At 43.4% G+C, this 23010-nt stretch overlaps 1 protein-coding gene across 2 annotated transcripts; it reads left to right on the forward strand.

The window, feature by feature from the left end:
* Window positions 1-1832: 1832 nt before the first annotated feature.
* E2F7 (E2F transcription factor 7) lies at window positions 1833-22742 on the forward strand. Of its 2 annotated transcripts, none has more exons than XM_068276641.1 (13): window positions 1833-2183; window positions 2669-2763; window positions 5570-5848; window positions 7767-7926; window positions 8018-8281; window positions 9866-10024; window positions 11088-11225; window positions 11325-11504; window positions 15622-15706; window positions 16513-16894; window positions 17238-17463; window positions 18118-18524; window positions 21092-22742. In XM_068276641.1, the coding sequence occupies exons 1-13, from the start codon at window positions 2141-2143 to the stop codon at window positions 21263-21265; spliced, it is 2592 nt and encodes an 863-aa protein (XP_068132742.1). In that variant the 5' UTR covers window positions 1833-2140; the 3' UTR covers window positions 21266-22742. The 2 variants fall into 2 exon arrangements, with proteins under 2 accessions (XP_068132742.1, XP_068132741.1); XM_068276640.1 differs by having other exon boundaries at window positions 1834-2183; window positions 17235-17463.
* Window positions 22743-23010: the final 268 nt, after the last annotated feature.

Raw genomic sequence — 23010 nt, forward strand, 5'->3', positions numbered from 1 at the left:
AGATTTCTCAACTGCCCATACACCACAGGCCAATTCCCGATCAATTTCATGCTGAATCGATCCAGAATCGGCCTTGGGCGCCGCAGTGCCCCCCTAATATAAATGTCCCCGTGCCCCTTGTAAAGTATACATTACCTGTCCGCAGCCTCCGCTGGCTTTCAGGATTCCTCCACCGCATACACACGCGCCCCACATGGTTTCCTAGTACGGGCACGCATGTGACTTCACACAGGCGCCCATACTAGGAAACCACGTGGGGGTGCATGTATAGAGAGGGGAATGTGCCCAGAGCAGCGGGGAACAAGCGGAGGATGCGGAAAGGTAATGTATACTTTACACGGGGCACATTTACATTACGGGGCAAAGCATCTGGGGTTTTGTCACGTTCGTCGGGAAATTGCACACCCGATTGAGCAACATCTTGCAGCATGCACGATCGAGAACGCGGCCAATTTTTGCCCTGAAACTGGGCACATTACCGCTCGGGCATGCACTTGGGGACACTGATTTTCATCCAATTTCATTATAATAATCGAATCAGATGGTCGATCGCACGCCAACTTACCTAATGTATGGCCACCTTTAATCTGACATGAAAATTGCATGCGGTGTATAACCCATAAATTCCCGCATATAAACTGCCCTGTCAGCACCCTTCCCTCCTCCTGCTGACAACTGAATGAATAATCCATAAACTTTCTTTATACAAAACATTTTTTTTTGTATCCATTGGTCCTATGCACAGAGGGGCATAACAACTCGTCCTGTAGAACCGAGCTGTTTCGTTACCCCAGCTACATGAGAAGCCGCAGTCCTCCCGCCGGTCACCACCACAGCATAATAATTAGCTGAGAAGTTAGAAAAGTTTGGCGGGGTCTTTCTGGTGACGCGGTGTCTCCCACTCCCTCCAGCTCATGAATAACAAAAGCGGATGGCGCGGAGTAGGCGAGCTCCCAGCCCCGCCACTGTAACTGTCCGGCCAGTCAGCCAGGTGCTGCAGGCAGACGGGCGGGCAGCACACAAGGTGAAGGCGGGAGCAGCACACAAGAGCGCGCTAAACATACCTTCATCTCTCAGCACAGCAGCAGCAGGAGGAGGCGTGCCCGACACACAAATCTGATTGGCACAGGCTGTGTGGGCGCGCAGCGGATTGGTCACCTCCAAGTGTCACGTAGTAGGGCGCCAGAATAGAAGCTGCAGCGGGATGCGTAGAGTAGTGAGAAATAGAGATGGGAAGTTCGGATCTTTTCAATGATCCGGATGATTCGAATCGGATCATTGAAGAGATCCGGATCTTTGATCCGAATCTCGGATCATTTTACTACCGGAAGCATTCGGGGGTGAAATGAACAGCAGGACAGGTCTGTGGACAGGAGAAGGGGAGGGGGTGGACACACAGAGAAGGGGAGAAGATGGACAGAGGGCAGGGAGTGGACAGAGATGGGAGGAGGGACGAGCAGAGAGCAGAAATGTTTGCACGTAATACCCACATGCTGAAGTCATATGCTTTACATATATTTCACCTATATGTTCATCTGTACACTTTGAAAGAAAAGGTCGCACAGTGAATGAAAGCATTCCCAGAAGTGTAGTGCAGCTGTTTAGTGCCGAGTGCAGGAGGATTATATTGCCTTTCAATCACACTGTCTGCAAAGTTACTGAGCTGTGCTGAGCCAAATGCTTCCAATGTGATCACTGTGCAGCACTACGGAACAGCCAGCCTATAATGGGCAGCACGTTATAGCCAGTATGTGTGCTCTACACATATCTGGCAGTGGCACCCATGTCCCCTCTCTCTCATCTACCTGCTGTCCCTACAAGGCTGCCTCCCATCCAACAGAGCGATCCCTGCTTCCAGGACCCCGCTGCCCGATGAGAGGGGGCGTGTCGCTCCTGGCCCCGCCCCTTTTGCGATCCGAATCGTTCATTTTGATGATTCGGATGATCGACTCATAAAATAGATTCGGATCAAAGATCCGAATCGTTCATGATCCGGACAACACTAGTGAGAAAGTTCCTTAGTAGCAGCACAGTTTCCCATTTATCAGCTGACGATGTCCTCTGCCTTCATGTCCTTCTGGCCGGGGTCATTCTAACTGACTAGCTAATTCACCTAACCCTATTCTAGTGCTGCGTGCTGATGCTGACTGATCTGCCCGTCCATCACATGGTACAGAACACAGGTAAGATGCCTTATTGCTTATTCCCCTGCCTGGGTGTGACGTACAGCCCGCGCATATTTCATGTACATGTTTTGTGTATGGCAACTTCGTCAGCAGTGTTTGGTCTCCGTTTCCCTCTTTTCTGTATCGGAATCCCATAAGGCACTTGTTGCTGTGACTCATCCTTGTCGCTGAGTCCAGCAGCAGTTTTCCCTCCATCGCAGTCTGATTGGCCGCGGCGCGGAGGGGGTTAATAGACACTCGCGTGCCATCGGGGTGTCAAGTTACACTCTGGCCATTTCCTTTGCGCCAAAAATGAGCAGGACTTGCACGTCCCGGGCAGATCAGGCGCCCAAACTGCCCCACCAGGCGGCTCCCACCACATCTGGAATTCCATCTATTCCTGCGTCTTCCCTCCACTTATAACTGATTATTTCATGCTTTCTGTGAATGGGCAACGATGAAGCCTGGCAGCTCATGAATGGCTTTCTAACTTTTATTTTTAGAGATGGAAATAACGGGCTGTTTGACACTCAAAGATCTGGTCAGCACTAAAAAGACAAAAGTGGAGCAAGAAAAAGATGCCATGAGTGCACAGAAGGTATGTACAGTTACTGTGCTCTGTTATTTTGGAATATGAATGGGTTTGTTTAAACATTTTTTTTTTTCAATTCAGGAAAATCTGTATTTGAATTGCATGCTCTGTTTTTACATTTTTATTATTTTTTTTATTTCTAAATTATTGTAATAGTTTTGGGTGAATATTCAGTATGTTTACAGCCGGTGTTCCAACATTTTATGCTAAAATGTTGGAACAGCGGTTCAAATAGGCAGCTGCTGGCATCTGTCTCTGGCATTTACCGATTGGGATCCTCGGTATTGTTATGAATTGATGCATTTAGCTCGTGTCTGCTGCCACCGCTTAGTCAAGCGCCGTGGTCGACTGAGATTTCCTGAACGGTGTGTGTAGCTTCAGTTAGTGACATACAGTAGCTTGACATACAGTGGCAAGCTACTGAATGTAAAACGCGGTATTAGAGAAGCAGGTGCTAGTATGGTTGAGGTGACCCAGTAGGAAACTTCATAGGGAAATTCCACTAGCGTGATTGGTTGCTGGTTCAACGGTTCTCCCCTGACAGTAACCTCTACAATTTTTAGGTTTCGGATAGGCAGTCATAATAATCACACTCAAGCTATTTTACCTAGTTGGCATGCTTCAAGTTGTATAGGGTGCTGTGATTGGAGAACTGTTCTCTGAGGTTTCCCACTGGGTCACCTCAACCTTACTAACTACAAAATGCGTTTGGCTGTGGCGAACGAACCACCAGTAACCGGATGTTTGAGCTTGCCTTAAATGATGTTCCAAGTCAAAAAATCCTTGGGGCCCTTTTACACTATGTGTTTGTTTTTTTTTTGTTTTTTTTTTTTGCATTTTTATTTCCTCCATTGCAGTGCATTTTGAAAAAGCTTCAGGTTTTTAGCATAAAGTATGAAAGAGGCCATAGGGAAACATGGATACTGGACTGCACATCAGTTGTCCTTTCAGTTACAACTGTCAGCAACTGATATAATGTAAAAGGACCCTTAGTTGAAAGGTATTATGCCCATAAATGGGCATCTCCCTTTGTATTCTCTCCATAGAACATAGGATTACTCAGCAGTTAGCCGACTACTGTGTTTGTGTAACAATTGTTCCTAAACTGCCATATACCACCAATGCATACATTATACGGTATAAATGCATACGCTCGGATTCTGCCTGTTATGACACGCCATGCATTACACTTAATGGAGCAGGGCACAGAAATTCATGCAATATCGCGACACTCGGGTAGCAAATTAGTTGAAATATAATTCATGATTTGTATGCATTTACCAGTAGTTTGTGCATATTATATAGGCATACTGGGGTTGACTCATTAAGCTGCAGCCTGTTGGGCCAATCAGAGAGTGTGGCTCACATCCTATGAAGCCAGTGGACCCAACGGGGCTCTGGCCACGGTGAGTAGAGCGGCCGTTATGTGAATGGAGCACGCGTAAGTTACCTGCGCACGCTACGCTGCACTACTGTGCGCACAACTTGCGTTCCTCACATTAAGGTGCTATGCTTTAGCAGGCCAGCTTAATGAATCAATCTCATTGTGTGAATAAAAGTTAAAATGCTATATACTGAACATTGTTTGGCATTTCAATGTCAAGAGTCAGTTTTACAACTTTAATATCTATATGAATAATTTAAAATGTTACTTAAAGGAGTTATCAGGCAAAAATTAATAAAACAAGCGCTACTTACCCTGGGCTTCCTTCAGCCCCAAGCTCCCAGCATGTCCCTTGCCGCAGCTCTGCGCGCAGCCGTTCGCCGCAGCTCCATCCCGGTCCCCGCCAATGACGTCAGGCCGACCTCCCGGTCGGCTGCGCATTCCGCTCCGGTCCACGTCGCGGTGATTGACAGCTCCACTTGTGCAGGCGCACATCAGGCCGACCTGTGGGTTGGCCTGATGTCATCACCGGGGACCGAGACGAGCTGCGGTGAATGGCTGCATGCAGAGCTGCGGCGAGGGACATGCTTGGGGCTGGAGGAAGGCCTAGCTAAGTAGCGCTTGTTTTAGTAATTTTTGCCTGATAACTCCTTTTTTAAGCCTAAAAAAAGTCAACTTATCTGGGGATTTTTGCAGCCCTCGCAGTCATCCTGTGCCTGCGCTGTCCTTCCACAGCCCTCCAACAAGCAGAGGCGACCCCCTGGAAGCTAGGCAGTCAGAGGCTACTGCAAATGCAGGCCCCGAGCTGCGCATACCCTGATTGCGCTCCCATTGCCTTTCCCGTTCTTCCCATGTGCAGTAGTGATATTCCCGTAGTGCGCAGAATGCTACCTTGCACGAGGTGTTCTTTAAAGTGAACCTCCGGACTAAAAATCTACTCAGCAGAACTGAAAAGGCTTTGTGTTTCTTTAACAGTATCACAGCGTCAGAACTTTGTTTTTCTTACCAAAGCATCATTTTTAGCTGCATTTTTAGCTAAGCTCCACCCATCAAAGAAAACTGCCTGGGCTTTTTTTCCCTGATGCTGTGCAGAGCATGATAGGATTTCCTATGTTGTTGTTCACGTTGCCTAGCAACTGGGAGGGATGATCAGCACACATGACAGTTGGAACTGTGTCTCATGCTCCCTGTCACCTCCTTTCAACCAAAAAGATGGCTGCCCTCATGAAATCAAACATTTGCCTGTTTTTTTTTTAAAACCGTGTGGGTAAGAGATTATATTACCTATCTATTTTAATTAACATAACTAATGTAACTTAATGACAGTATGTTTGTTTAGGCTGGAGTTCCTCTTTAAGAAAGGCTTAAATGTTAGTTATTTACAATATTATATAATGTATTTTTTTTTTTTTTTTTTTCTTTTATTAGGAGAATATGTATGACAGATTCAGAATAAGCCCAAGAGTATCAATGAAGGGAGAACCCATTGATCTTTCAAAACAAAAAGGTCTTACGCCAGAGAAATTTCCCATTACACCAGTGAAAGCAATAGACAGACCCATAAGTGATCCATGGACACCCACTGCCAACCTGAAAATGCTCATAAGTGTTGCCAGTCCAGAAATCAGAGATCGGGAAAAGAAGAAAGAACTCTTTCGCCCAATAGAAAACAATGAGCCTGAGGAAGATGGTCCTGATGCCCAACAGGTACTTTATTGATCAGTGTAAAGAAGTAAAAACTTTGCTAGGTTGTTCTATTCACTGTTAGGGCTCGTTCACACTAGGATACAGTAAAATATTTGTGCTGGATGGTGTCTAGTATAAATTGGTTTGCATGTGCATTCAGGGTGAGAATACAACTTAGTGGGTGGCACAGAGTAATGGCAGGGGAAAATAGGAAGATGTCACTGTATTAGAGAATAGAGGTAAGGTAAGTGTAGTGTGAAACAGATCCATTGTAGCATGTACATGCACTTATAGCCATCTGAGACTAGTGTATAGTATAGCTGGTGCTGTGTGTGTCTTGTAGGCCACAATTGCAAGGCGCCTTTTGACTTCTTCTTTTTTCCTTACCCCCACTCTGGTTTGCCTAAATTCCCATAATTAGTAATCACGTGGAAAAGATTGAATTGCACGATTTCTGTCAAATTGCGATTTTTGATTCAATTCCCGATTTTCTTGAAATCAAGCTTTAGAACTAATTTCTGAATGTACACAGTAACATTTGCAAACGTACTGACAGAAAATAACATCCTACTATCAGATTGATAGTATGATGTCATTTTCTGTCATGTTTGTAAATGTTACTGCATTATGTGAATTTATCAAAACAATGGGTCAGGGCTCGTTCACACTAAGGGCGTTTTTTGGCCTTTTTTCAAGCACAGGCGATTTTCAAAATCGACCTAAAAACGCTTGTGCAATGATTCTCTATGAGAGAGTTCACATCTGAGCAGTTTGTTTCCGATCCGCTCAGCAAAGCGCTGCCTGTACCATTTTTGAAGCGACTTTGCCTCAATGGAAAGTATAGGAAAAATGCAAAACTCTCTCAAAATCGCTTTTTTGCATCTATTAAGTTTGCGTTTTTAAGAATAAATATTGTATTCTTTTACGGGTCAAAGAGTTCACTTCCTGACTTGCGTCAGGGAGTGAATGCAAAAACTGCCCTGGAAAGCGCTAAAAAAAAAAAATTTGCACAAAATCGCAAAACTCTTGCGTTTGCGATTTTAGATGTGAATGAGGCCTTAGTGAGGTGAGAGCAGCTTGCAGGTCAGTCCAGCCCTTCATCTGAAGCCCACTGTGAACTTCAGTAACAACTGGTGAATTTGGAAAAAAACAATCCTGTCACGTGATCGTCAAAGTGGCGGTTTTGAAGATATCATGACGCTTTCCCACTGTGTGCAGCCAATAACCATCCATTGACAGTCCTTCTCCCGCTGTGCTCTGTCCCAGCCACAAGGATCATTTTTTGTGAGCTGCAGCAAGTCAGGAACGTCCTTCCCTTAGCTCTAGAGTCCACAGTGTAGGCTGTCAGTCACAGTCAGCTCAGGTCCTTTGCATAAATACACATTTATGTACAGGCCAGCACAGAACAGCTTTAATGCACAACAGTTTTGCACAGAATGCAGCTCAGATGACCACACTGTGTGCTTCATTCAAACGTCCTATGTGCAAAGGAGGCGGGGCTGTGATTCCTTCTTGACTGACAGGCCAGTGGGCGGAGTCTGCAGCCCGCTGAGCAGATGATATGCTAGGTGGAGGGAGTGTGAAACCGTGCGAAAGCCAGTGGGCGGAGGCACTAGGGGGAAGGAAGAGATCCGCCGCAACTTGTACACGGAGCAGCGGGCGGAAGTGACTTCCTGTTGCACAATGGGAGGGTGCATATCGCCAAAAAACGCAGCTTTCGCAATCACAGAATCGCCATTTCCATGATCGGGAGTTCGGTCTAAAAACGATAAACCGTTCAGGCCTACTGCATGCTGTGTTTTTCTTTTGATAGCGTACAAGGAAAATCGGAATTGCAAATCGGATTTGCAGCGTGCAGGGAGCCTTACTCTGATATATTTAATTGTGTAACTATTCAAGGCATATCACTAAATAATATGTATTTGTATTATCTTGCCAGTTTGAGGTAGTAGATGATATTGATGATCTGGAGAAAAGACCAAGCAGAAAGCAAAAAAGTTTGGGGCTTCTGTGTCAGAAGTTTTTGGCTCGATACCCTTCCTATCCTATTTCTACAGAAAAAACAAACATCTCTTTGGATGAAGCTGCTTCAAGCCTTGGTAGGATTGTATTTCTATAGAGGGGGATATAATTTGGCTTGGTGTACAGTAATTTCACTTACCGTAACTCTTTTGTTCTATTCCTCTCCAGGAGTGGAGCGTAGACGCATTTATGACATAGTTAATGTCTTGGAGTCCCTGCATCTGGTGAGCCGTGTGGCCAAGAATCAGTACTGTTGGCATGGACAGCACAACCTGAATGACACCTTGAAAAACTTGCAGCGAGAAGGGGAGAGGCAGAAGTATAGTACACAGATTGCTTTCTTCCAGAGCCTTTGTGTAGATGCAAGGAAAGAATGTTCTGTGAGCCAGGTGGCTCCCTCACTGGAGCTGTCTGAGGCAGACTGTCCATCTGGTGAGTGAAGGGATATGAATGGTTATTAAAGCTTTTCATTTTGTGTAGGGAGTTGCTTGCCCTAGTGTGTCTACTGCGTTAGTTATTGTTACCCACAATGCAGTCAATAGTAAAAAGTTATTTCTCCACTGCACACAATGTAAGGCACTGCATGCCACCTGATGCGATTTGCTGAAAACCTACTATGCAACAGGAACACCTTCCTCATAATATAAATCCCAGTAATCCATTCCTACTTTGGTGCTGTGATTATGCCAAACTCACAAATGCGCTGTGTTGTTTTGGTGCCCATGTGTCAGTCAATAAGTGCAAGAACCTAGTGGGGGGAGGGGGATTTCCACTATATTCAATCAAATCCGTTCCAATGACCCAAAATGCAAGCACCTACAATGACCCAAATGCATGCACACTAAAAGGTGCTCCGAAACTGCATTGTGTGAAATGGCCAACATCATCGTCAAATTTGCACCATAGTCTAATGCAACTTTCAGTGGGAAGCTGGCCTGAAGAGCTATGGTGGGGGATGTTAAATTCTCTTGCAGAGGCCTCTTAGGGTGACCTCTACATCCTTTCTCCTTGGGCGATATGTTGTGGGGGCAGTCGCTAGAGAAGAGCAGTGAAGTGTTAGGGTGACATCTGCATCCTTCCTTCTTATGAGATATGTTATGGGGGTAATCGCTAGAGAAGAGCTGTGAAGTGTTGGGGTGACATCTGCATCCTTCCTTTTTATGAGATATGTTGTGGGGGTAATCACTAGTGGAGAAAAGCAGTGATGTCATTGTTTATTATCTGCAAACTTCAAGCCAGATTTAGAAGCATTGCTTAGAAGATATGTGCAAATGTTTGACGTTTGCTTCACTGCTCTTTTCATCTGCTAAATGTCATGCTTAATAAATATGGCTTTCTATTCAGAAAATCATGATGGCAGTGATATAATGCTAAAGAATATTTTTATTTACTGTGAATTAGGCAAGCTGTTTAAAATTCAGGAAGCAGACTGATATGTTGTAAGTCAAATCTGGCTCAAATTCCTGGTCAGAGATTACCCAGAATTAGCTGCTCCTTTTACATTAGTAATATCTGATTAAGCCTTTTTGCCGTTTGCATGAAAAACTTGGATTTCTAGCTAGCAAGCAATCAGAATGGGCCATCTGTGTCTGTAAAATTGGTAGGTTTGTAGGTTTATTTGGTACAAAAATACTCAATTTGTATGCACATATCAAATGAAACTCTACTTTAAATCAATGGGCCGTGTTGGATTTTGTAACGCCTGATCTTGTGTAGTCCTCTAAAAAAGATAGAGCCAAAAATCTTAATGATGTTTATTTGCTGGGAGCCTTGGCCCTGTTGCAATTAGTTTTGAATATTTGTACACACGTTTTAATAAATCACTAGCATGAGCAATGCTATGCAGAGACATCTGTTCTTGTGCCACCAAAAACGATCAGGCCAGCACTGCCTGCTGCTGCCAAAAGCCTAAGATCATTGCCCAGCCAAGCAGATCAGAAGGTACTCTGCTTGTTTGTATGTTGTTGTTTTTTTGCCTTCAACTTTCTAATGGTCTCTCCTTTTTTATATTTACAGCTTCAGCAAGTAGTCGTAAGGACAAATCACTAAGGATTATGAGCCAAAAATTTGTCATGCTGTTTCTTGTGTCAACCACCAAGATAATTACTCTGGAGGTAGCTGCTAAAATCCTGATTGAGGAGAGCCAAGATCTTTCTGATCACAGCAAATTTAAAAGTAAGTATTACTTCACCAGTGTGAGACATCTGTCCTGCTGATGTCTTTTAAAGTGTACCTGTAGCAGTTTCAAAAGTGCCTCAAATGGCTACTTGCTTCAAGAGAGGAAAACTGCTGGATAATCCAGAATGCTGGCTGAAGCTCTCTGCCCATGTCTTCACTATGTCCCACCACCACCACACACTATGCTGAATAGACACATTGCCTTGGCAACAGCTGAGTGACTTCAGCAGGAATGGAGGGGAGCAGAGTGAAGGGACCAGGCAGAGCACCATCTGACAGTGACTATATTTGCTGATGAACCAGACATACAGGAGTGGTAGGTGGTAAAGCTGAGAAAATGGACCCACTGGTTAAGCAGCAGTAATCATGTGTTGCTGCTCATAGTGAAGACTTGCTACAGATGTCTATTGGAAGGGATAACACGTTGTTTCTGCTGCTTAACCAGCAGTTGGATTTCCTCAGCTTTTCCACCTCCCAGCCCGATACTGCAGAGATGTGAAGATAAATATTTTTACACACGGGATGCTTTCAAATGTTTTATGTAACTTAGTCTAGTTAATGAAAATTTTTCAAGAGTTATATTTACCTGTGGTATCTTGTCCCTCAAAGCCGTCCCAAATACCCCGCATCACTCCACTTCTGGCATCTGGCACCAATTCCCCCCCCTCCGTGGCGAAAAAGCACCAAGCTATTTACTGTAGTAAATAGGTGGTTTTCTCCAGGAGGGCGGGGCCATGTGCTGGAAGTGGATTGATGCGGGGTATTTGGGACGGCTTCTTCGGACAAGACATAGCAGTTAAATAGAACTTTTGCTTACAGCAAGGCTGCAGGATCTTGAAAATTAGGCTGGAGATCAACTTGGAACACTAATTTAATTGATAATTAAGGATACTGGGCATGTCAAAGATAAAGCTGTGCCACAGAATGTGTACATTGGTCTTGGAACAGATTTGGGCCAGTAGTCGGGCATTAAAATGTTCAATAATGTAATGATTGCCAAAAGTTTAAAATTGTGATGTGGTCTGAAGATAAGTGTTACATTATTAATTTGTTTTCTCAGCCAAGGTACGACGTCTGTATGACATCGCTAATGTGCTGACCAGTCTTGGACTTATTAAGAAGGTTCATGTTACAGAAGAACGTGGAAGAAAACCTGCTTTTAAATGGATTGGTCCTGCTGACTTCAAGACTGATAGTGGTAAGTTTTTGTGGCCTTTCTGTTTTCTAGCAAATAATCTATGCAGGCGTCCTAGACTGGTATACTGACAACATAACATTCTGTGTTCTTCACCTGTAGACCAGACAATGGAGGTCACAACTACTACTCCATCACCTAGCTCTAAAAGAGAAGTCTTTAGTGCCAACAGCAGCAAGCAAAAACTGTTCCGCCATTCTTCCTTTAACCACATCCAACCCATCAATACAGCGAAGAGGAAAGTCTGCTCGGAGCCCAGCAGCCCTCACAAGTCCCAGAAAGGTACATCTTTCTTTTGTCAAGAACGGTACATAAAGATCGTTTGTATTATACGGTAGAATCTCCTTATAGGAAACTGTGATATAGTAAACTTCTGGCTATATTAACCACTTGAGGACCACAGTCTTTTCGCCCCTTAAGGACCAGAGCCTTTTTTTCCATTCAGACCACTGCAGCTTTCACGGTTTATTGCTCGGTCATACAACCTACCACCTAAATGAATTTTACCTTCTTTTCTTGTCACTAATACAGCTTTCTTTTGGTGCAATTTGATTGCTGCTGCGAGTTTTACTTTTTATTATATTCATCAAAAAAGACATGAATTTTGTCAAAAAAATGACTTTTTTAACTTTCTGTGCTGACATTTTTCAAATAAAGTAAAATTTCCTATACATTTGAGGGTGAAAGTTATTCTGCTGCATGTTTTTGATTAAAAAAAAAAAACATTCAGTGTATATTTATTGGATTGGGTAAAAGATATAGCGTTTACAAACTATGGTGCCAAAAGTGAATTTTCCTATTTGGAAGCATCTCTGACTTTTCTAACCACCTGTCATGTTTCTTGAGGTGCTAAAATTCCAGGATAGTATAAATACCCCCAAATGACCCCATTTTGGAAAGAATACATCCCAAAGTATTCAGTGAGAGGCATGGTGAGTTTATAGAAGATTTTATTTTTTTATCACAAGTTAGCGGAAAATGACACTTTGTGACCAAAAAAAACAAAAAACAAGTTTCCATTTCTTCTAACTTGCGACAAAAAAAAAAATGAAATCTGCTACGGACTTACTATGCTCTTCTCTAAATACCTTGAAGTGTCTACTTTCCAAAATGGGGTCATTTGTGGGGTGTGTTCACTGTCCTGGCATTTTGGGGGGTGCCTAATTGTAAGCACCCCTGTAAAGCCTAAAGATGCTCATTGGACTTTGGGCCCCTTAGCGCAGTTAGGCTGCAAAAAAGTGCCACACATGTGGTATTGCCGTACTCAGGAGATGTAGTATAATGTGTTTTGGGGTGTATTTTTACACATACCCCTGCTGGGTGGAAGAAATAGCTCTGTAAATGACAATTGTTTGTTTTTGTTTTTTTTTACACACAATTGTCCATTTACAGAGAGATTTCTCCCACTCAGCATGGGTATGTGTAAAAATACACCCCAAAACACATTATACTACTTCTTCTGAGTACGGCAATACCACATGTGTGGCACTTTTTTGCACCCTAACTGCGCTAAGGGGCCCAAAGTCCAATGAGTACCTTTAGGATTTCACAGGTCATTTTGCGACATTTGGTTTCAAGACTACTCCTCACGGTTTAGGGCCCCTAAAATGCCAGGGCAGTATGGGAACCCCACAAATGACCCCATTTTAGAAAGAAGACACCCCAAGGTATTCCATTAGGTGTATGGTGAGTTCATAGAAGATTTTATTTTTTGTCACAAGTTAGTGAAATATGACACTTTGTGAAAAAAACAAATCAATTTCCGCTAACTTTTGACAAAAAATAAAATCTTCTATGAACTTGTCATACACCTAACAGAATACCTTGGGGTGTCTTTTTTTTTTCTAAAATGGGGTCACTTGTGGGGTTCCTATACTGCCCTGGCATTTTACGGGCCCAAAACTGTGAGTAGTCTGGAAACCAAATTTCTCAAAATGACTGTTCAGGGGTATAAGCATCTGCAAATTTTGATGACAGGTGGTCTGAGGGGGCAAATTTTGTGGAACCGGTCATAAGCAGGGTGGCCTCTTAGATGACAGGTTGTATTGGGCCTGATCTGATGGATAGGAGTGCTAGGGGGGTGACAGGAAGTGATAGTTGGGTGTCTCAGGGGGTGGTTAGAGGGGAAAATGGATGCAATCAATGCACTGGGGAGGTGATCGGAAGGGGGTCTGAGGGTTTGGCCGAGTGATCAAGAGCCCACACGGGGCAAATTAGGGCCTGATCTGATGGGTAGGTGTGCTAGGGGGTGACAGGAGGTAAATGATGGGTGTCTCAAGGTGTGATTAGAGGGGGGGAAATAGATGCAAGCAATGCACTGGCGAGGTTATCAGGGCTGGGGTCTGAGGGTGTGGGCGGGTGATAGGGTGCCCTAGGGGCAGATAGGGGTCTAATCTGATGGGTATCAGTGACGGGCTGATTGATGGGTGATTAGATGGCAGAACAGATGTAAACAATGCACTTTGGAGGTGATCTGAGGGTAGGTGTGGGGCAATCTGATGGTGTGGGTGGGTGATCAGATTGCCCGCAAGGGGCAGGTTAGGGGCTGATTGATGGGTGGCAGTGACAGGGGGTGATTGATGGGTGATTGACAGGTGATCAGTGGGTTATTGCAGGGAAGAACAGATGTAAATAATGCACTGGCGAATTGACAAGGGGGGGTCTGAGGGCAATCTGAGCGTGTGGGGCGGGTGATTGGGTGCCCGCAAAGGGCAGATTAGGGTCTATTCTGATGGGTAACAGTGACAGGGGGTGATTGATGGGTAATTAGTGGGTGTTTAGAGGAGAGAACAGATGTAAACACTGCACTTGGGAGGAGATCTGATGTCTGATCTGCGGGTGATCTATTGGTGTGGGTGGGTGATCAGATTGCCGGCAAGGGGCAGGTTAGGGGCTAATTGATGGGTGGCAGTGACAGGGGGGTGATTGACAGGTGATCAGTGGGTTATTACAGGGGGGATAGAGGCATACAGTACACGGGGGGAGGGGGGTCTGGGGAGAATCTGAGGGGTGGGGGGGGGGATCAGGAGGGAGCAGGGGGCAGTTTAGGGTTAAAAAAAAAATAGCGTTGACAAAGTGACAGGGAGTGATTGATGGGTGATTAGGGGGGTGATTGGGTGCGAACAGTGTGGGGGGGGGGGGGGTCTGAGGGGTGCTGTGGGTGATCGGGGGGGCAAGGGGGGGGGGAATCAGTGTGCTTGGGTGCAGACTAGGGTGGCTGCAGCCTGCCCTGGTGGTCCCTCGGACACTGTGACCACCAGGGCAGGAGGCAGCCTGTATAATAGGCTTTGTATACATTACAAAGCCTATTATACATACGGGCAGTGGCGATCCGGGTACTAGTAACCCGCCGGCGCTTCCGAACGGCCGGCGGGTTACAGCGCGAGGGGGGTGGAGCCAGTCGCCGGCGGCTGATTGCGTCACGAATGACGCGATCGTCGCCTAACCACGCCCGCCCCCGCCGATGGACGTATTGCGGTCGTTTAGGCCCAGACTTAGGTCCTTACCATGCGCCTGTATGAACAATGTATGTACAATATGAACAATATATACAATGTATGACCAATACTGATATAATAAACTACTTTTTCCTGGTCCCTTGGAGTTTACTATAAAGGGATTCTACTGTATTATGTAGCCAAAAGACTAAGGGCCTGTTTCTGCAAGGATTACTATACATTCCGTTTACATTTTATTCCATATGCAAATTTCCATGATGTATGCACATTTTTGCATGCATGTAGCGTAATTTACAGTCATTACATGGGAAACAGATGTGTGGTGCAAAATCTGCAGCAAACTGCAGATCAAAACCTAAAACTCATTCAATGGAAACTATTCTATTGAAAATCGCATTCGTTTCAATACTAATGCGAATTTGTACTTGTGGAAATGGGCCCTGAAGGATGTTCTAGCCAGAAAACATGGTGTATTACTACAGTAAATCCGTTTTATAAAGAGGTAGGGAAAAGGGGGGGAAGCAGTTTGAAGTATTTATAGTAAAAGAAATTGGGTAGCCACTAAGCTGCACCCAGTCACACTTCATCTGTCATCCTTTGGGAAACTGTGACAACCATCTTGCTGTAGGTGACAGAATATTATCATTTGCTTATCTAGTTTCTTGTTTTGTCTTTGACATAGTCAGATAGCAATATAAATAGCATTGTGCAGTGGAAGAAAAAAAAATGAGCAGAGAGTAACGGGATGCCCCCCACCAACCCCCCCCCCCCCCCCATGTGAGATCTCTTGATTTAAGGTTATTGCAGGATTTTTTTTTCTTCCTATTTAATGTACTGATGGATTTACAGTACTGTCATGCACTTTGTTCTTTAAAAGGGAATTATTTTTTTATTTTTTTTTAACTTTACAAAAATATTCTAAATCTGTTTTTTCTCTTTAGTGTCTTTGGGGAACGCAGAAACCTATTCATCAAAGATGGCACATTTAGCAGCTATATGCAGACAGAAGATTGAAGAAGATTCCAAGTAAGTCCCATAAGTTTTGAAGGGCAAGTAAACCTAAGGGGTGTTTTTTTCTTTATGCAAGAGAGAGCAACGTTTTTTTTTTAAATTTTCTTTTTAGAGTTTAGTTCCTGCCACAGATTTGGTTGCCATATTTTTCAAATAAATAAAAAAAAATGATTTGCTTGAGGTGTGTTTAGCTTCTAAGGGTAGCAATGGTTAATTTGCATATATTCAGCAGTGATGCACTGGGAGACATCTCAAGCTCACTCCAACCTGAATTATCGCAAATTCTCTGTTTTTAAGAAAGCAAACTTTTTGTTTTTCTTAAATTTTCAGAAATGTAAATCTTGATTCTTGGAGCTGCTGTTTCCAGGTGTTCTCACTCTGTAGATAACAACTGAACCAGGCATCCTCACAACTAGATCTTCAGATCTAGCTTTTGTTCTCCCTTCTGGCGGGGGGCTTTTGCACCATTCCTCCCTTTGCCACTGAGTGGCTTGGGCATGGCTGCCACTGACCTCCAGCCTGTGCCCTCCTATCACCTAGTGTCTGATTGGCAAAAGGCATGGCCCTAATATTGGACCTGCACAAAGGTTTTTGGGAGAAAGAGTCAGAACAGTACCAATCAGAACCAAGGTGACTTGGAGCAGCATGGTTATTAACGCAAATGGTTGAGGACTAAATATGGAGGAGGTTTAGTGTTACTTGGTGTTCAGGAAGGATTAGCCATTCTATATATTCATGGGATTATGGTTTTTGTGTAATCCTGTTTTCAACATTCTAATAACAGTCTTGTGTCTGTCTTTTGTTTTTGTTTTTTCTTTCAGGAATCATGGTGCTTCTGATAACCTAGGTTCTGTACCTTACTCAGTAGTTGTACCTGTTCCTGTGGATTGTGCCAGGCACTACACTGACCATGAGAGTGTTGCATCTCAAAATGGTATAAGTGCCCTAAAACTAATTCCCTCCCCTAACATGGATCACAGCAGCCATAGCTTTTTGCCAAACCACCCTTACATGTATGTGCCATCCACATCTGTTGTAATGCTGTGTGGCAATCCTGAGAAGATGGTGGATGTACATCATCATCGGGAAGGCTCCACATCTCCAAACTTAGATCAGAAAGGCATGTCTCCAAGCAGCCAACCCACCAAGAAGCTGAGAACTGACAGTGCTGACTATGGCCCCATCTCTTTGGTAGTGCCAAAGGTAAGTTTTTAATTGATAGTGTTTTTGGAATTGATGCATTAAGCAACGGTAATATTGCTGTGTGCAGACAGCACACAGCAATATTATCGTTACTACTGCCAGCAGTGTACCACGAGTTGAGCTGTTAGCATGACCCATGGTACTCCTGTACCATGAGCAATTGTTATGTTAACCGGCATTACCGTAGCAACAGTACACTGCTGGCAGTAGTAATGGTAATATTGCCATGCACACAGCAATATTACTGCTGCTTCTTGCATCAAACCCTTTATTACTAATGCAAGTCAGTATTTGTTCTGTGCACTTATTTGATATGAAATCTATTTTCAATTTGATTCAGCAGAAGATTATGACACACGAGACTCCATCTTTTGAGACCAGTATTCAGCAAGTATCTTCAGATCCTTCTGGAGAAGAAAGGCATATGCGTTGTATGGATTCTGGACAAAAACCCATAACTGAATTAAATGCTATCCAGCACGGATTAATCTCCCAAGAGGAAGCGCTGCAACAAGAGAGTACCAATTCATCTGCTGTACCACAATATCTTTATGTGCCTTCAACGGGAGGTAAGCTAATGCGGTAGCTGTATTTTATAGTACTTACCATCTGATTTTATTACAGCTTTTTGAAGTACTGTGTCAGATTAATGTAACATCTTCTTAAACCTAAAACTGATCACTTGAATTTTTATCCAGCACTCTACAAAAGCTCTGGTTTACCTGGTGTTTAACTGAATCCAAAAACATGTAATGAAACAGATGGTTGTGGGGTTTGGCTGCTCAACATCTGAACCCCTGGCGCACTGTTAAATAATATTTGATAGCAAAACCTCTGGCGCCGGTTAAACCCCCGTTATCACTTCGTGAACCTTTGCTGCTATCCGCCGCTGGTTTGTACCATGGCTATTAGCGGGAGTTTAGCTATATTATAGCCGAACTACAGCGCCCAAATTGTATACGGAGTGCCGCTATAGCCACAATTAACAATGGGATATATGTGGTGCCCAAATTTCCTGCATCCTGTAGAATTGAACTACAAATTTGTTTTTAGTAAGTACAACCAAAATGTTGCATATGATGGTTCTGAGTAGCTGAGATCTATTCATATCACCTGGTGCTTATTTAAGCAAATATTTGTGTAGAGTAGTGTATGTGAAGGTAGTTTTCTGTTAAGGTGCCTAACCTTTTTTTTTTTTATTTTTTTTTTTTCTCTCCATTTAGGGTTAAATGGCTTTAATTTCTATATTCCCACAAGTCAAACTGGTGGTACTCTGGGCATTCCGCAGAGTCAGTTCAATGTTCCTTATGTCATGGTGCCCTCTACAGCTTTTGCAGCTTTGCCCTTTATCTGCTCACCTGCAGTTCCCAGCCCTCTCTCTATTGGCACAAGTGGGCCTAGTCTGAGTCCAGGAAGAGTGAATTATAACCTGCCTGGCATGGCTTCTCCTCCACATCTAATGTTTGGCAGCCCATCCGTAATTTCTCCTTCACTATCTGAATCCTCTCTTGAGTCGCCACCATCTCTTCCTCCAGTGTGTGTGAGCCCAGTGCCTGGAAGATCTGCTAATTCTGAAGCCACAGAATCCCCTGTATGTGTGCTGCAGCCTGTTCCCATCAAACCACAAAAGGTGAGGAATCAACCATTGTTACTCTTATTCTTTGAATTCCACAGTTTATGGGCGTATCTCCACCACATTCATGTTTCTATGTACGCAGAGCTAATTCTATTTCTTACTGTCAGTTTTCCTAAAGAAAATCTACAATGATCAACTATGGATATGTTGTCTACCTAAAGTCAGTGTTCTGATCGCCACACTTATTTTCTTTTACGAACAGAATCAAACATATAAGGTGTTCCAGTATCACTGGCTACTGCTTGTTCCTGTTCATAGACTACAAGTAGCAGCACTAAATGTTCACCAGTCACTGATCTGTGGATCAAGGCTCGTACACACGCCGTACTAAAGGCAACGACAGGTCCGTCGTCACCTCCCGCTGAGCGGGTTTTCAGCAGACAGTACAGCGTGTGTACAGTCTGTCGGCGGACTGATAAGGCTGTTTAACAGCCTTATCAGTCCGCCGACAGACTGTACCCGCGCTGTACTGTCTGCTGAAAACCCACCCAGCGGGAGGTGACGACGGACCCGTCGTTGCCTTTAGTACGGCGTGTGTACGAGCATTAAGGCTGTGACTGGTTTAATGCTTACATATAGGTTTAGGGCCCGTTCACACTGCACGCGTTTCCATATGCGTTTTGGAAACGCGTGCGGGGGGGCCGACACGCAGGACATCAGACATTGCATAGAGTGCAATGTCTGATGTTCACACAGCATGCGGTCCGGGAACGCATGCTGCACGCAGATTTTACAAAAACGCGCGGCTGTCCCATTCACTTTTCAGTGATGGGATCAGCCACGCAACGCATACGAACGCGGATGGCGTGCGTTTGTACGCGTTGCGGTCCGCACTTTGTAGTCTGAACGGGCCCTTACACTGAATCAAGTGCTATAACTGATAAGGACTGTTCCATGTTTTCCCTATGCTTTATAACATAGATGTAAACTGACCCATAGAAAGACATGGAAAATTATCAGTTGTCGTGTTATAGTTAAAATCAACTGATTCTGTGTAAACCCAGCCTTGAGACTTCCATGTAGCCTGCATGAGAGCAAATACAGGAAAGCTTGAGCTTTTCAGATATAGCAGTAGGAGAACAGAGGCGCCAGCAGGATATAAGTGGATAAAAACTTTAAAATTTGCTGGGAGGAAGCGGTGGACTTACCTCCATAAAGCAGACACAAAAGACTGTCTGAATAGTAGTCACATTTATTAATTAGTACCCCAAAACAGTGCAACGCGTTTCGCAGGCCCAGCCCGCTTCATCAGGCAATAAACATGGGGACAAGACAGAATTTCAGCAATAGCCAGTGTAGCGCCTCAGTCGCTAGACTCAGACTGAGGCGCTACACTGGCTATTGCTGAAATTCTGTCTTGTCACCATGTTTATTGCCTGATGAAGCGGGCTGGGCCTGCAAAACGCGTTGCACTGTTTTGGGGTACTAATTAATAAATGTGACTACTATTCAGACAGTCTTTCGTGTCTGCTTTATGGAGGTAAGTCCACTGCTTCCTCCAAGCAAATTTTAAAGTTTTTATCTACTTTTATCCTGCTAGCGCCTCTGTTCTCCTACTGCTATACCGTGTCCACCCCTGGTGGAGGGGTGATCTACCCCCTTTCGCATCTACAGAGAGCAACTTCTTATTCCTGAGTGAGGACATGTCTATACTCCTCACCTGCCTATACAGTGGTTGCCTGTGTGGTAACCCACGTTTGTGAGTATAATTTTCTCACGATAACCTTTACTTCATTTATGCTTAACATACTACACTATATTGGGCTCTCGGTTTCTCTACACTTTATGAGCTTTGCAGATGTGTATCTGCAGATCACAAAATAGTAATGTTTACACCTTGCACTTCATTTTGTAAACTTCCTGAATTGAGATAATTGAAGAGCATGAGTGATCCTGCATACCTGATTTTTTGTGTGTGTGTGTGTGTGTGTGTGCTGTTACATGGCAAAAGCTGTTGACTATTTAGATTGGCATTTATGCTTATGTTCACAGCCGAATAAAGAATTTTTAAATATATAAGTTTCTGTATTTCTCAACCACTGCTTGTGTTTACAGTATAGCCACCTCCTCTAACAGTTTTTGCAGATAGGGGTTTGTTGCATAGAGTACAGGGAACATGCTAGAAAGCACCTTGTGCCCACCCTGCCAGGGTAATCGGGGAGGTCAATATTATCAAGTAGGGGGTGCATTAGAGAACCAGAGATGGTGACACCATGATGAATACTGCAGTCACAGAGAGATGAGCGCCTGCAGTACTGCTCTACGGGGATAGTTAAAAGGAAGCACTGTAGGGAGGCCACTATTTGGGTCTCTGCTTGGTGACTCTGAAGGCAACATCAGGTTACATGTCCAGCAGTTTCCTCAAATGCACCTGTTTTACTGTAATTCTCTAGAACACCCAGTAATCCTTATCCACTAAAAGGGGGTTTGTCGCTGCAAATTTCTTACCATTGCAGCATGGCCCAAATATGAATACTGTAAAATGTATAAAGGCTCATATAAATTTCAGTTGCTATATATTGTATGACTTAATCAAAACAAAATTTTCTCTCTGAAATCAGTCACCTACACCGTTAACGCCGAAGAGTATTCATCCTGTTCACAAAGATGCCTTCTTCAAGACACCTGGCAGCTTGGGAGTATCTCCAGCTGTGCGGAAGAATGAAAGAAGTCAAGTCAGGAGCTCCAGCTCTGCACAGAGGAGGCTAGACATCTGTAGCAGCTCAGATGACTGAACAAATGGCAGCTTATTTTTTCACTATGTGGCCTACAGGGGAATCAGCACTTGCTTTCCTTAGACTCCTATAGACTTCTGCATTTACCTACATAGGCAGTACTTTATCAACAAGCACGGATAATGCGACATTCTGCCTATCCTTTGTACAGGTTTAAGGTGTTCACAAAATCTGCCCAGCACTTAACTGTTTGTTGGCTGGTCCAGATTTGCTGGCTGCCTTCAAGTTATAAGTAGGGGTCGCTGAGTTTATCTATTCAGGTTGATGGGTTATTCATGTGGTGTGAATAAGAGCATATGAACATAACTGTAAATTCCACCAGTCCGGACAGGAAGGCACTAACGCTATAGAATGTCTTAGGTGGGCTGCTGTTACAAGTGAACTTCGCTCCCAAGAGCAATAATTTGCTACTTGAAAATTGATAACTTGTATCCTTTTCCCTATTTTATTTGAAGCCTTCAGTATCTGAAGGCAAATGCAAAAATAATGTATTGTGTTTGTATATTTTACACCAAATTAACTGTGAATTTGCTATTTTTTATTTGGATGTAATTAGTATATGGCCTTACAAACCATAAAGAACACTTCTACTTTTGTAGATGGAATGTTGCTGGTTTATATAGTAACTGTTTAATATTTTGATAATTTTATTTTTTGTATCTGTGGATTTCAGGTGATCAATAATGATCAAGTTAAATTTATGTTAGCATACTTCTCAGAAGTGCAGAATGGACCAAGTAGACTTGAATGCGATTATTTAACGTTGTTTTTGTTAGAGTATGTAAGGCTGGCACTGTGTACCATTTTTAAGGTCACTGTGGCTCAGAGTCCTCTATTGCCCCTAGGGGGAGCTCTAGAGTTTAGTGTTGCCCTTTACAGTGGTAGAGTAAACATAATGTGCTATGGATCCATAGCTGTTAACACTACAGTAGAGTTTGACGTTTCCAAATAATTTAACTTGCGTAGCGTTTCTAGCAACATGATCACTTAAGATATAAACTTAGACGTTGATCGTTATTCCCTTTTATTTTTAAAGGAAAAGTCTAAATACTGAAAATTAATGTATTTTTTCCAAATTTTACTGTAAATCTGCTTCTTGTTTGTTCCGTAGCAATCCATCTGTTTTTTTGTTTTTGTGGTAAGGTGTTGCTTACTTGCACTGACTCTGCTGCATACTCCTAATGCTGTATGGGGTACCACTTCTTTCTCTGTTAAGTGTTTAGGTAGCTGTCAAAATACTTGAATGTGTTGTTTTCCCATGTTTACAGGAATCACATGGTGCTATTCTCCATACTCAGCGCTGCTTAGTGTAATGTATTACTGCAATTCTAGAAAATATATGTATAACATTTCTGCTGCTGGTAACTCATTATTTAGTAATGATTTCTGTTTCTTTAGCTATGTTCCTCATAGCTCTAAACATGAATGTACAGGGTGTATTGTAATACTTTGACCAATTAAACAATTGGTACTTTAATATTTGATTTGTTATTATTCTTATATTGCAAATGCGGTGTACTTTTATAAAAGCTAACAAAGTCATATTGCAGCAGGCACTTATGTCCTTCACATTCTCTATGTAATACAGTATAATCTCGTTTATAGTAAACTACCTCTCCAGGTCCTGGCCAGTCTCCATTATAAGTCTATGGGATAAACTTGTATAGTAAAGTATGATATAATAAAATTTTTGCTATAGTAAACATGTTGTTTGGCACTTACATGATGCTGACTCTGGATATAGT

This window comes from Hyperolius riggenbachi, chromosome 3 (genome assembly GCF_040937935.1).
Source record: "Hyperolius riggenbachi isolate aHypRig1 chromosome 3, aHypRig1.pri, whole genome shotgun sequence".
Classification (NCBI taxonomy): Eukaryota; Metazoa; Chordata; class Amphibia; order Anura; family Hyperoliidae; genus Hyperolius; species Hyperolius riggenbachi.

What these genes read in the sequence shown, in the direction of transcription:
- E2F7 (XM_068276640.1), top strand. Translation starts at nt 2,141, where the DNA reads ATGCTGACTGATCTGCCCGTCCATCACATGGTACAGAACACAG. An exon ending in ATGCCATGAGTGCACAGAAG is followed by an intron (nt 2,764 to 5,569) that starts GTATGTACAGTT and finishes TTCTTTTATTAG; the next exon opens with GAGAATATGTATGACAGATT. An exon ending in ATGGTCCTGATGCCCAACAG is followed by an intron (nt 5,849 to 7,766) that starts GTACTTTATTGA and finishes TTATCTTGCCAG; the next exon opens with TTTGAGGTAGTAGATGATAT.